Raw genomic sequence first — 14605 nt, forward strand, 5'->3', positions numbered from 1 at the left:
CTAAACGACGACACATTAATAATGAACGATACATATCTAAAATATTAAAGGGATGTTAATCGAGATATTTATCCAGAGCCTTGGCGAATGCTGTGTCGAAATGTGCTTCTTTATTCACCCCATTTATGACAGGGTAGTTCCTCCCTGACACCCCAGCATGAACCAGGCCAAATTCATTTGTTGAGGTTGATGGGTGTATCAGAAGCATACAAATCTTAAGCTTACCAAAATCAACCGTTTGGAACATCACGAAAAAGAAAGTAAACACTGGTGAGCTTAGTAGTCACAAAGGCACTGTACGTTTATGTAGTATGAAACGAATGAAGAAATAAAGTGGTCTGGAATTTATGGTTGTTTTATGTAACTGGTTAATTACCATCCCCGATGGAGTGTTAAGCTAAAATGTAAAACCGTTTGGCAAAAAAAAATATCCAAACAAAAATTTTGTTCAGTGTCCTTATTTTTAATGAAATAAATGTTTACAAGATCATGGCTCATAGAAGGTGCAGCTAGCCAGTATGAACAGACACAGGACGATGAGGAGGAATAGTCTTTAATCTCCTAGCCAAGTAGAAACCCAGAGGAACTGAAGCTATGTGCAGGGAAATATCTATGCCCCTTCCTTGCAACAGTAGTTATCCAGAAGCCATGCTGTACCCCAGGGTTTTACTTCCTGTCCTCCAGCAGCATATAGTGGCCTAAAGCAGTATACACAACAACCAACCTGACCCACAAGGTCAGGCTACGGTAGGTAAATGCAATTATGATACAAAACACAGGTCATATCGCAAGCCTTTTATCACATAAGGATCTCTGGTAATGACAGTGATATCAGAAACAGTCATACCTAAATGACTGATCATTCATTCACTATGTTAGTCCACACACAAACAGAACAAATTAAAATGCAGCCCAGCAAAAAAGTACTTCTGCTCCAAAAATAAAAAAATGCAGCAGTCTATAAATGTCAAAGTTTAATCTACAGCCATTCTACATTTTGGCTTCTGGTTGAGAAAGACTTTTGTGGACATGGCAGTTGTACAAGGTCAAATAAAGAAGATTGAAGAGGGACACTCACACAAAACTGAGAAGAAGGGGAAGAGGGAGATACAGAAAAAACTGAAGCATAGAGATATCAGACCACGAACAAGAAATAACAGATGGAAGGAGAGCAACTTCAGCACCCCAAGTAAAAAAATTTAATTATACATGGAATTAAACCAGCAAAACCTACAATAGAAATAAAGCTATGGACATTTAGTAGATGCAGATCGTTTTGGGGACCAGGTCTGCTTTACCTCAAATTACAAAACCTATGGGTCAACTCCCACAATGTACAATATATAATTTTACTAGCTGTGTTTGTTCAGTCAGTTATAATACAGTACAATTTAGTCATACAAAAGCTTTCAGTCACAGATAAGACAAAAAATGCAAGCAATTAGACACCAATATCATATTTGCACTGCAGATCATGTTAGTGGTGGGTGGACCCACAGAATGTCAGGGTCATGGTTTATCCTCTGTAGACGTTCTCTCAGAGCACAACGGCAAGCTCCTTAAAGCTTTATGTTCTTGAGAAAAATGTCACTGGGTTTATGTTGCAAAAATGGTGCAGTTACATTTCCTCAATATATTTTAAACTTATTTAAAATAACCCTATGCTTTCCTTCATGAAATTCAATTACTGCAATATCTATTTCAACCAATCAGAACTAAAGTGACAAGGCACATTTAAACACATAAATACACAAACGGATAACACTGATCGACAGCTTTTAAAAATGAGGGCATAACAAAAAACTGTTTAAAACTTAAGTGCCAAGTGAGGAGAGATTTTCTTGGGTAAAAGATCTATAACTCCTCTATAAATTAATCACAGATTATTATCTACATCGTGAATATTAACATTATTCATCATCATTAAAATTTGCGTAGCAGCATAGAGCAGAGTGCACCCTGGAGATACGAGCTTGTGCAAACATACTTTTGGATATTCATTAAGCCCCTAGAGTCTGTAGCTGCATGCTCCTCAGTGATGGGTGTGTGAGGATGGTGATGATGAGGAGGAAGGCTGAGAGGGGAGCAGGCTGTGGGACCGGGCGGGTCGTGGGGGCCGGGCCTGCTGGGAGGCTGAGCTTGATTCAGAAGAGTCCTGCCCGGGGCTTCCCTCCTTCACCTCCGTATCCAGCTGTGCCGGACACTCAAAATGGACACAGTGGAACACCTGGTCACACAAAGAAAAAACGGGGAGACATTATCAGATTTGGTGACAATGACAGCTTATATATTACATTACATTATTGGCATTTGGCAGACGCTCTTATCAAGAGCGACGTACAGTTGATTAGACTAAGCAAGAGACAATCCTCCCCTGGAGCAATGCAGGGTTAAGGGCCTTGCTCAAGGGCCCAACGGCCGTGCAGATCGTATTGCGGCTACACCGGGATTAGAACCATCGACCTTGCGTGCCTTGCGTGTCCCAGTCCTTGACCTTAACCACAACCGCTACGCTACAGGCCGCTACTGGGCGGGGTCATACATTTCTGGACAACTGACATTCCCCTCTAACCTCATTGGCAGTGTTGTGGGTCCCCACGATGCGGATGAAGGAGGCTGGCTGTTTTTCAAACCTCAGCGTCTGCCAGGACCTGCGGGCATAGAGAGAGCCCGTGAGAGGCAGACAGATGGAGAGGATAATGATGAAGGCGGCAAGTTACAAGTTACAATGAGAAAGATTCTGCAAGATGGAGAGGGAAACGGAGAGAGGGAAACGGAGAGAGGGAAACGGAGAGAGGGAAACGTTACACGCCCAGTCCTCTCACTGGTGTCCCTAGTGGCATGTGGCTGGTGGCTCGTTCGTTTTGCGTTTTCTTTCATTGTGAGGTATTCTGGCACAGGGACAGAGGGAGAGACAGGGGAGACAGGAAGAGAAGCTCACCGGCAGGCCACCTTTGTTCGGTCAACCACCTTGGTCCACTGCTGCTGATTGGTAGAGAGCTCGACGTAGTAACTGTAGCTGCGCGTGTCACAGTCCCAAAGCAACAATCTGTCCAGATATATGCATTACTCAACCAGGTTCTCCTCCATCACATGGAAAGACACTCAGAAACAGCGTCTGCTCTCCTACCTTAGGGAGCCCACCATGTAGGGCTGAGCCAGCTGGATTACAATGGCCCCGGACCCCAGCTGGTGACAGGTGTAGCCCGAATCCCAGTCATAATTCCTCGTATCCCCATTGAGCAGGGCATTTCGGCTTCGGCTCACCCCCTCAATGACACTGGCACAAGCGGAGATGGTGGCTACGTTCTCACTGGGCACTGTTCAGCAGAAACAGAGGAAGTGACAGCGAGCTCTTTCCTGGAGTGATAACTTGAATGTCACTTTTTGTATTTAATAGTACTTTCTCAGCCAAAATTATTTGCTTTGGCAACCCTATATTTGGCATGCCAATGAAGAACCAGTGGAAATAAATTCACAAGAGGGAGAGTAATTATGAATGCATAAAAATTCTAAACAAAGATACAAAATATTCATTTAGCACATGCTGTTAAATAACCATCTGACACAGTTTATGATCACAACCATGTTCCTGAGCACCTTACATACCCAGAAGTCCTTTCTCCAGAATGAATGAGCGATGGGTGAACATACACTCAAAGGCAACCAGGTGAAAGACCTTGTTAACGGTGTTGTGCGTTCCCACGATGCGCACATACCTGAAATGCAGCACAGCTGAGCACAATCACAATGAAAACTTCACATCTGTGTCATGTGAATTAATGCATCTTCTCAAATTCATGTAGTTAGTCATTTAGGATTTTCAAGTACTATGTTTGTGTGAACCCGGCCTGTGAAAGTGGTCCCAATAGTTCTGTACTTGGGAGAGAGATGGAGGGAGTGCAATATGACAGTACCGACACACTCGGGCTGGGAAGTAGAGATTCTGCCAGGAGCGGCACAGGTACTTGGCGTGATCCGCGACACGCACCCAGTCCAGTTCATCCATGGACACCTCAATATAGTAGGAGTACGACCTGTAGGGGATGAAAAATAATGACAGAAACAAACAAGAAATGGGGGGAAAAATGGGAGAAGGAGATTCTTGCTTTGGGAAAGGAATTGCCGAACACAAAGCATGCATGAAAGCTTTCTTTTTCAAACGATGATTTCAACAAGCTCTTGCGTGAGATACTCCGCACAGGAGAAAGCGTACCGGCTGTCCCTGTCCCACAGAAGGATGCGGACGTGGTTGATGATGGAGGGCTGGCCCAGTTTGACCTGGATCCCGGCGTGGCCGTCGTCCTCGATGGGGTGTCGGGAGAAGCCGTGGTCCAGGTCGTAGTTCTGCGTGTCTCCGTCCAGCAGCGCAGACTTCAGCTCGCCCTTGACTACCTGGGCGCCATGCTTCATCGTAGCTATGTTCTCCTCTGGGACTGAAGCAGCCACAGAGAAGTTGAGACCTTTCCTACTCATTCCCATTGGTTTCTGTTTGCAACGGGATAAGTTACATGCCCAGTCTTCTCACTGGTGTCCCTAGTGGCATGTGGCTGGTGTCTCGTTTGTTTCGCGTTTTCTTTTCTTTAATTGCAGGACTGGCAGCACCTGTTGGAAACCCTTTGTAAGGAGCTCAGTAACAGCTGAGAGGAAGTGCACTCTGCAGCAGCAACCATCTGGGTTCCACACAGCCTGTGTTTCTGCCTTTTGCCTTTTTGTAAATATACCTTTTTTTTTTGTTAACAAATTCTAATTTTTTATTATTATTATTCTTCTTTAAACAAACACTCAGTTTTTTTGTTCTATCACCCAGGGCCGGGCCAAAAAAGATACGCCTAACAAGCCTCTTCCCTCAAAAACTGCAACCGTTTCGGTGTTGATAAAATCCCAAAACTGGAGTACTAGGCACACAGTGATGCAGACCCACTGAGCATGTGCGTGACCTGGACACGCTGAATTTGTAAGCGGTACACAATGAACGCATGCAGCATTCTGGACGAATGAGCATGTCAATGGGCCAAGCCATTGGGTTCAGACTCAATGGACACGTGCCGGATGAAAACTCACTCAGCATGCCGCGGTAGCTGAGGTCCATGTCTCGGCTCTCAGAGCGGGTCTTGATGGCGTCTAGCAGGTCGTCAGGGCTCACCAGACCGGAGGGCCTCACCACGTTCAGCATCTCCGTCAAGCTCATGAGAGGAAGTCGCACTGCTGACATCACTTCCTGCGTTGCCGTCCCCTCGCCGTTCTGCCGGCACCAACGGCACAGCGCTTGGAATATCTCTTTCTCGCTCGCTGCAAATGAGTCCCTCCTCACCACTGTCAGCAGAGCAGTCTGGAGGGACCAGAGAGAGAACCAGAGGAATGACATGCTAAGGGGGTAAAAAAAAGTCCCAGAAGGCACACCCTGCAAGTCTCTATATCTGTAACTCTATTTTTCCTCTTTCCCATCATTCCATCATTCTTCTCTTCCACCCAATTTAGTTAATTCCATTCCAGCTCCTGCCATGCACACATTGAACTGCCCCTGGTGGTTGCTGGTGCTACCTACTTTCTCCATCCTCTCTTCTTGCGTCCTCTTTCCATTTCCTTTATACTTATAATTAGCTTTTCACCCTGTATCCTCTTGCTCAACCAGCAACCCCTCCCATACAATTGCCCTGTTGTTTCACCCTCCCTCGAATCCTATCCCTACCGTTGAGAGAGCGAGGAAGCCATCAGAAGCCAGAACCTCAGGCGCATGGCAGTCCATATACGCACAGCAGGCAGCGCTGAGTGTGCTGAGGCTATACAGGCTGGCCACGTCGAACACCAGACACACGTTGTGGGTGTGCAGCACAGTGCGCAAGAATTCACAGGTGGAGTCCTCTAGTGGCTGGAGGCCATAGCGATGGGCCAGGCCCAAGAAGTCCAGTAACACTTCTTCACGGGCAGAACTGAGGCTTGCACGGCCGGTGTACAGGTAATGTAGCAGCATGGAGAAGGCTTCGGGCCGAGTCTCCTCCAAGCACACCTCCACCTGGGGCTGGGACTCCTTCATCCCACCATACAGCAGCGCTCTAAAAGAGAGGATGCATACATTTTGTCACACTGATACTAATCATGTAATATGAGACTCTGACTGTAAATAACTGGCATTGAGGCATGTATAAGTTCTAATGTGGTCAAGTTCACAGTGAATCCAATCTTGTGTGCTTCAGCATTGCAAGTAGGCCTGATCAGTGGTTCTCAAGTTCGGTCCTGGGGCGCCCCTGTGTATGCTGGTTTACATTTACATTAAAAAAATGAATGTTTAATGCTGTAATATTTTTTATTCACAAAATTTAAAGCACAAGTGACATGATGGTGTTTTACTATGCCCTGAGCTTTAAATGGTGTGTGAATATATTTTTTAAGATCAAAACCTATTTATTTGCAACTTTGGCGATTCATCTGTTGCTTTTTACAAACCATACAAGACATTTTCATAGCTCACCAGCCTGGTGACATTGGCAATATATTTCTGCACACTTCAGCATTGTTGTATGGTCGTTTTACAATGAAAATCCAGATCCCACTGGGAACACCCACCTGAAATAGTGGCAGCGTGCTGCCAGAATGACTCTATGTGCAGGGAAGCGCTTTTCCTCCACGATGAATGTAACATCGCTGTAGTCCTCTCCTGGAACCAGCGCACCAAGCTGCTCTGATAGCAAGTGAACATGGTCTATCTCTGACACAGATGCCAGTGGCCGTAAGGGGTGGCTGTTGCTCATGACTAAGCAGGGGCTCTCACATCTAGATTGCGGGGGAAATAGACATGCCTCACATGAGCAATCATAGTTGTACAGAGGTTAACCTTCAAAAATAAGCTTCACTATCGAAATGGTCCTCTTCCCTACAGTGGGAAAACTCAGTACTCAGTACTAATAACATCAATATGTTGTCCCATGTAATATCACTTTAAGCAATCTTCTGCCGCTGTGTTGGATACGGAGATGTTCTCCTGTCCACCCTCTCCTCCTCTGACCAATCGCTCATTTGTGCCTCCACTTCACTTCACTTTTTCTTGACTGAGTTAGTTATCAGCTAGCTGGCAAATTTGCTACATCTCTTTGTAGATCTATTCCTGTACCGTTTTATTCTGCTACTGACACTTTGTGAACATGAGCTGCAACCCTAAATTATGCAAGCCCTCACTGCCATCGTCTAAACTTAATTAAATAACTAATGAAATTACTACATACATCTCAGTCCTACACAGTCTGTAGAAAAAATACATGGCTAATACTTTTGGGGGTGATACCTACGATCACCAACTTCATTGTCTCAGCCTCGCATTGAGCTCGCATCAAGATTCCACTGTCACCAGTCACCCTGTTAAATGCAGGTAGAAATGTGTTCGGTGTAAAATTAAAAAGGTCGTTGCTGTCAAACATACGTAGCATATCGACAGCCTCACTGTAGTGTTTATAAACCTCAGTTCGCTATGCTGGAAAAAAAAACATTTTGCCCTGCGAGTTAAATGCATGTCTATTGTTTGTTTCTTAGTTCTGTGTTTTCATTGGCGTGAGATGTGTTTGGGTCGCCTGAGAGTGTGAGACTGAAAGCGTAAGAGTTGGCACCCTGAATGGTTAGAAGTAATTTCACAATTTTTTCACCGATTAGTTCATTATAACATCTATATATTTCGCGAGCTAATTTGATCTGAAGTCAAACATTACTAACACAATTACATATTTTGCATGACTTAGCTTAACTATACAAGCCCGCTAGCTAGCTAAGACAGGTGGTTGGCTTACTTCGGTTATGCAGCTTTCAGGCTAGATGTCGACCTAGTAGCATGTCAAGTAGCAATCTGTAATTAACGCTCCATTCAGGTTTTAATGACCAGTAAAAGCTAGCAAGTTGGTAAGATAACCAACTGACACCATAACAGAACCTAAAGCGCACAAGCGCACGCACGCACGCACGCACGCACGCACACACACACACACACACACACACCTCTTAAGATAACTAAGACTAAGAGCTAAGTTAGTTACTTACCAACGATGAGATCAGTTTTCAACCTTAACGCTAAGCTACCTGCGTTACGTTCTATAGCGCTCTCTCCCCTCTCGTTTCTTCTGATTATTTTTTAAATAACAATAGCGGAAATAACCGTGTTGTGGTCATGAAAATTTGACCATAAATTGGTATGTGGGCCTGATGAAGTGAAAAAAAAATATATACTCAAAACATCCTGTACAACCCCGGATGGTATTCCTAGCACTAGGTAGAAATATGTCTTAAATGGTTTGTGAGCGCCTCTTTTGGTTAGGATGACCAAAACACGAACGTAGACCTTCATAATTATTCTGACAAGTGCGTTTTTTTGTTGTTACTTTGTTGTACTTCACAAAGTACTGGCCATTTATAATTCCGAAATGGTTCTGCCTGGGAGCTTTACACACATTTCGCACCACGAAGGACCCTGTTTTTTCTGAGCGTCCTCATGAGCTGAATTGTTTGTTATGAGTATCTACCAATTCGATCACCCAAAATGGCCGAGGCATCATTTTCAGATGTCTGTAATGATCTTTTTTGTAAGATTGCAAAGGTAACCAAGTTATTCATACTGTAAAAACAATGAATCTATGGAAAATAATGGTTGTAAATGTACACAACTTCAGCAGAAGAAGATAATAGGCATAATCTTTTCAGCCTAATACATTTATTTCATGGACATATGTACACATAATTTGTGGAAATGGATATCACCCTTGCATAACGCTGCTTTATTCTGTAATATTACATAGTCATTATGATCTGTTTCACACTGTTGCGCTACCCAAACACATCTCGTATCAATTAGAAACGGGTTGTTTCTCAATACCAAGAACACTACAACATTCTTGTGTTCTTGGGAATAACATTCTCACGATGTGTTCTTCACCAAAACAGTCTTTCAAGAACACAAAAACAGCCAACAGTGTTATGTCCTTAATACAGTCGTGACCATGTCTACTGTGCTAGAGGACAAGCCATCCATATAACTCCATGCGTGTTTACACCAAAAAATATTGTTTAAATCTCGGGTCAGCTACAGCGCATATAAATACTTGCAGATAAATACTATAAATACTGCGGATGAACCAATGATAAAGGCTTGAGCAGTTGTCAAATGAGGGTGCATTATATTTTACATCAGAGCATTTCTTGGGAAATAAAAACATCTATATTTTTGTTTGTTTGCTGGGGGGAAAATCAGATCTCAAAAAAGAAAAGAAAAAAATGTGTGGGGCTCAATAAAAAAAAAAAAGGGGAGTAATTAGTTCAGTGTGAAGCAATTCAAGAGTTCAAAAGTACGGTCCAAAAAAATATGATTTGGCCAGGGTAAATTCGTAGTTTTGAATGGACTTAGGGAATGGGAAAATGGGAAATTCTATTTTTGTTACCAGAGGCTTACCACTTGAGTAATCAGTTTATGGAAAACGGCTCTCGGTTTAAGGTAAAAAGCTCTCAGTTGAAGGAAAACGGCCCTCAGTTGAAGTAAGACATCCCTCGATCAATGGAAAAAGTCCCTTGGTTTATGGAAAATGGCCCTTAAAAACCTAGCTTGAGCTGTTGTTTTTTCAAAAGTATGCTTAAATGTCTCAAGCCAAAAAACATACATTTGCTTTAGCAAAACATGCAACATTAACATTGCCTACTCAACAAAACGATACATCTCTCAGGATTGTCCATGTTTACTGAATGTAACATTGGTTACTTCCGATTCTCGGTCATGCTAGAGGGAATGTCTCTGAATTGTAAACAAGCCCACGAAGATAATGGTGGCAAGCTTAACTAGCTTCGAAATAGCAACAGCTATACTGTGGAACATGCACCCAATAGCCACCTCTGCAATAACGTTAACGTGGATAATGTTAGCTTGTGAGCTTGCCAACATGGCTACTGTTGTCATCACTGGCTGATTAAATTCAGTGATTTTCATTATTTTCAACAGTTAGCATGCTACAGCTAACAAAGTACATCTGCGATCAAATGACATTTTCCATAAATTGAGGGCCATTTTCCTTCAACTGAGAGCTGTTTACCTTCAACCGAGGGCCATTTTTCATAGACCAAGGGATTTTCCCATAGACAGAGGGATGTTTTCCTTCAACTGAGGGCAGTTTTCCTTCAACCGAGAGCCGTTTTCCACGAACCGAGGGCCGTTTTCCATACACCCACGGTTGTTTTACTGAAATGTTGTCTGAGGCCCATGAACTGATGATTGTTTTCTTAAGAGGTCCACCGTAAGCTGTCTGACGAACTGACATTTGAGAAGCTCCATAATGTTTTGGGAGAAAACAAGTGACTCATCATGACAAGGACATTTTTAATGTAACGTAGCTCCTATGTTTCTGTCAGTTGAATTAATAAATAAGTCTCTAGATGTTTTAAAAGAAGCATTTTGCGGCACTAACTATAACATTACAAGAAAAGCTAACTATTAGCTGTAAACCAGTTAACAAGACTGAATTATTCAGAAGTTGTGGTTAGCTAGCCAACAAAATAAATGCAGTGTTTGACAAGCTAGCCCTCAAGTTGTACCACAGTAGAACAGTTATTTCTGATGAACTTCCGAACAATAATGTCACATTCTGTGACATTAGACTAAGATAATAATGTTAATTATAGCAGGCTATCCACAACGTCTGATTGAAATCCTAGCCATGGACTGCTGTGTAGTTGCTCATTATGTGATATAGCTGGCTATATAGGTGCTGTTCTTTAAGATGATAATGTATCATTGAAAAGCTATGGTTGCAGACAGTAACAGCTAATATAGGTAATTCACTTGGATTGATCTACATCTTGAAAGCCTGTGTGCGGTGCATGAAAGAAGGCAAAATATTTCATCAATAGTGACTTAATTTTTGAAAGTCACTATTTTTATATAAACAATGTTTAGTAATAAAATAAGCGATTGTTACCTAAATTCAATATTGGGTCGTTTTCATTATTTACACAAGAATAAATAATGGCAGACAACCTTTCTGAAATATAATGTTGCCATTATCCTGACCTCTGGGACTAATACAATCTGAGAAGTTGCAAGCTGGAAATTACTCAAGAATATATCATTTTGGCTGGCTGGCAGATGCGTTTATCCTAAGCGACGTACTACAACATAGTTATATTCTATAAAGTAGCAAAGTCCAAAGAGAGGAGAAAAATTGCTATCTTCATTTATAATCAATCTATTTGGTCGTCATGATATGACATGAATAGCCTACAGCTAAAAAGATATGTATATTGTATATGGCAATACCAAATACAATATTAACTAGACATTCCAATCACTGAGTGATCAGGAAAAAAGTGTCCCACCACCTGCCCTTCCACTGCCTTTGTTTGTTTTTCTTCCCAATGCACTGCGATCCCAATTTTAATATCGTCCCTTTTTATATTGCAGACCATGACTCACCACAGGAGAAATACGCCTTGTAAATATGTAGATATGTTGGGACACTCAGATGGGTAAATTATGCTTGGCTGTTCAGTTGAAATCCATCTTTGTTCATGTATGTTCATGTATAGATTGAATAACCGGGCTATACGCATTTGACCTATTTATGCTATGGCATAGATGTCATGCAATGAATGAATATATATAGACAATTTTAGCCCAAAAAAGTGTTTTTTTTAATGTATCCATATAACCTTGACATTGTTTGTCCTAATCGGATATGTTTTCTAAGATGGCCACCCTATTGGACAAGAAGTAGATTAAGGTCACAAAACAAATAGATGTTGCCAAAAACATTTCACACCTCTTTTTCAATTGGCCACATGACCTTGACCTTTGACCGATATAGTTGAAATTTAAGAAAAAAAGCCAAATAACTGGTACAACTCACCCCCTATGAAGGAGGCTTAATCAAAGACTTCACTTTTAAATGAGATACTCTGCCATCAATGTCTGTCTCTGAGGGTAGTTCTTTGAGTTTTGTCTTGTTGACTTCTTGGAGGCCAGCCATCACCCTCAAATCAGTGACCACTGTTTCTTCATCACTCAGATCAGCGATGTTGACCAACAAGCCTGCAACATATTTTTGAATCAACTGAACCAGAGATCCTGGAGATTTTGGAAAAGGAAGAGAGAATGCTCAAGCAGACATCAGTCATCAGCTCTCTGCTAGGAGTGCTTCTTCAAAGCTGAAGAAGAATAGCAACAACTGGTCTTCATTTCAGTTAACTGACAGATCAGCTTCCATCAGTTCATTATCAAGGACTGCTTTGGTCTCTTTTTCTATTATAATATAAATTTACTTTGGAAACATGCAGGATAGTAGTCAATGCAGAGTAAATGTACATTATAATTAATGGTGAGAAGTTCAAGGTGACAAGGTGTAAGTCATTTCATGTAATGCAAATGTAATTTAAATCAAATACTCATACATTTTAAAACAGCATTATAAAAGCATTTATAATTAAATATTTACTCTTATAGTATAGTCAGCAGTATAATGTAAAATATAATGGCCACGATATACAACTGAATATAACTTAGAAAGCATATATTTAATTATAAATGTCTTTATAATGCTAAGTTATAAAAGCTAAGTAGCAGTACCGAGTGTTTTAGGGGTGCAATATTTTCAGGACATATCGTGACAAATACCGGTACTCATTTTGAGGGAAAAATTTAGTAGGAGCTCCCAATCCTGGTTTTGGAGAGGCGTGGTGTAATTATTTCCAGCTCTAATTGTAATTGCACAAGGAGAAATAAATCGTAACAATTAAGCTGCTCTCTTCCCTAGAGATAAAACAAAAAACAAAAACAAAAACAAACGGTGATTAAAACAGCCAGCGGTAGGTCAATACCTATCATGCTTATGCTAGATAAATACAATCCCATAAAGATGTGATGATGTGACTGTTAAACTACAGTGCCGCCTTTGGTGTGTTTGTCACTTTCACATGTCCTATTCGGCAATATCTGCGCTGTAGGCTAGTCTAGGCCTATTCGGTCGTGTGGTTACCAATGAAACAGGAATCCTGCATTACCTTATCTCACAAAAAGAACACTAAAGAACATTTAAATACAAACGATCACCATGGGTACAAACATAACATTACTGTTCTTCTGTGATGTCATAGGAACACTATAGGATCTTTGGCCAAAACATATATAACGCGGTATGTTTTGTTGTCTGCCACAACGAACAACGGAACAGTGTATCGAAACTTATTCATTTCTTTTTTTCCTCCATGATTAACCGAGCCGATTCGTTCCAGCAAAGCCGATGCACCTTGGTCAGCGGGAAATCACCTGAGGTAGGCTAATAGGAATTTGGGTTGGCTGAAAGTCTATTTCACTGCAGCTAACGCAAGCGAGTTGAACTGCTTCCCAGTTACCATATGGCTCGTTGATAAAACACGAAAACACCGCGTATGCTTCAGCTAATTAGTTAAATTAGCTGTTATAAATATTAATGCGGTATGCTGAATCATTGACTGTAGGCTGCGAATTTCCTAATCCCCAAGGTTACCGGTCGGGTTTTTCATTTTATTTTAAATAGCGGTCCGACTGTTAATCCCGTTCACTTCAATTGCAAAACGTTATAGCCTAGCTATCAACATGGCAGACGGACCAGAGCACGGGTCCCAAAAACGAGTGTCATTTTCTCTCATCATGCTCTCTGTGGGCTGCGGTTATTTGTGCATCTGGTGTGGAGTGCACGAGACTCACGCCAGCTGAATCTGAAGCAATGTCAAGCAATTAACATAAAAGAAAATAAAATTCCATAAAATGTCATAAGTCTTTGAATTATTGAATCTGTGTTGCTACATTGTAAGTGCTGAATTGCTGCCTGGCTCCCAAAATCATCAAAATGGCTTAATTGGTAAATTTCATTAATTATATTTCTCCTGTTTAACTTCAATTTGCAGTATTAGTTTTCCTCTGCTTCCTCCAGGTGGTAGACAATGGGGATTTAGAAACCTCCATTAACTGTGGACGTTTATAAGGCGTCTAAATTTTAACATCCGCCTGGCTAAGTTGTTCAAGCTGTTTTTTTTTACCAAGGAACAGGAGCGGTAGCATCTGGGGGGGGGGGGGGGGGGGGGGGGGGATGTATGCATGTATGCCGCTTCCATTGTAGATACAGGACTAGGCTGAAGATAGGAATAACAGTTTGAAGATGGTCATGAAGATGACAGAGATCAAGCAACAAGAAAAGAATACACGTTGTCAAAGAATATCGACCATCTAGCATCAAGGTATGAGATCTTGTGATACAACGTTTTAGCTATTGAGCTTCTTGAACACACATAGATGATGTATGAAAGACAGATGATAAGTGAGATTTCTAGCTTTCTGAGAACTAGAGATCTGGGAGAATTTGGAAAAGGAGAGAATGCTGAAGTGGTTAAGGTGTGGCTCTCCACACCAGAGACTCATAGTGCTACATCAGGGCATTTTGGCATATATATTCTCTATTCGGTAATATCTAATACTGAAATACTTAGCTTTAATTGAGATACTCATCCATTAGTGTCTGTCTCTGAGTGTAGGTCTGTGTGTTTTGTCTCTTTGGCGTCTAGGTGGCCAGCCATCACCCCAAAGAAAGTGACCTCTGGTTGTTCATTGAGC

At 41.7% G+C, this 14605-nt stretch overlaps 1 protein-coding gene across 4 annotated transcripts; it reads right to left on the minus strand.

Annotated features, from left to right (window-relative positions):
• Positions 1 to 442: 442 nt before the first annotated feature.
• On the minus strand, positions 443 to 8187 carry LOC133128513 (BTB/POZ domain-containing protein 9-like). Of its 4 annotated transcripts, none has more exons than XM_061242105.1 (12): positions 8026 to 8187; positions 7287 to 7353; positions 6568 to 6774; positions 5693 to 6056; positions 5065 to 5332; positions 4217 to 4436; positions 3918 to 4037; positions 3610 to 3719; positions 3131 to 3320; positions 2942 to 3049; positions 2573 to 2651; positions 443 to 2227 (listed from the first exon to the last, which is right to left on the minus strand). In XM_061242105.1, the coding sequence occupies exons 3-12, from the start codon at positions 6750 to 6752 to the stop codon at positions 2033 to 2035; spliced, it is 1839 nt and encodes a 612-aa protein (XP_061098089.1). In that variant the 5' UTR covers positions 6753 to 6774; positions 7287 to 7353; positions 8026 to 8187; the 3' UTR covers positions 443 to 2032. The 4 variants fall into 4 exon arrangements, with proteins under 4 accessions (XP_061098089.1, XP_061098091.1, XP_061098090.1 ...); XM_061242107.1 differs by having other exon boundaries at positions 7283 to 7353; XM_061242106.1 differs by lacking the exon at positions 8026 to 8187 and adding an exon at positions 7779 to 7921.
• Between the last annotated feature and the right edge of the window lie 6418 nt (positions 8188 to 14605).

The sequence above is a fragment of the Conger conger genome, chromosome 5, assembly GCF_963514075.1.
Source record: "Conger conger chromosome 5, fConCon1.1, whole genome shotgun sequence".
NCBI lineage: Eukaryota > Metazoa > Chordata > Actinopteri > Anguilliformes > Congridae > Conger > Conger conger.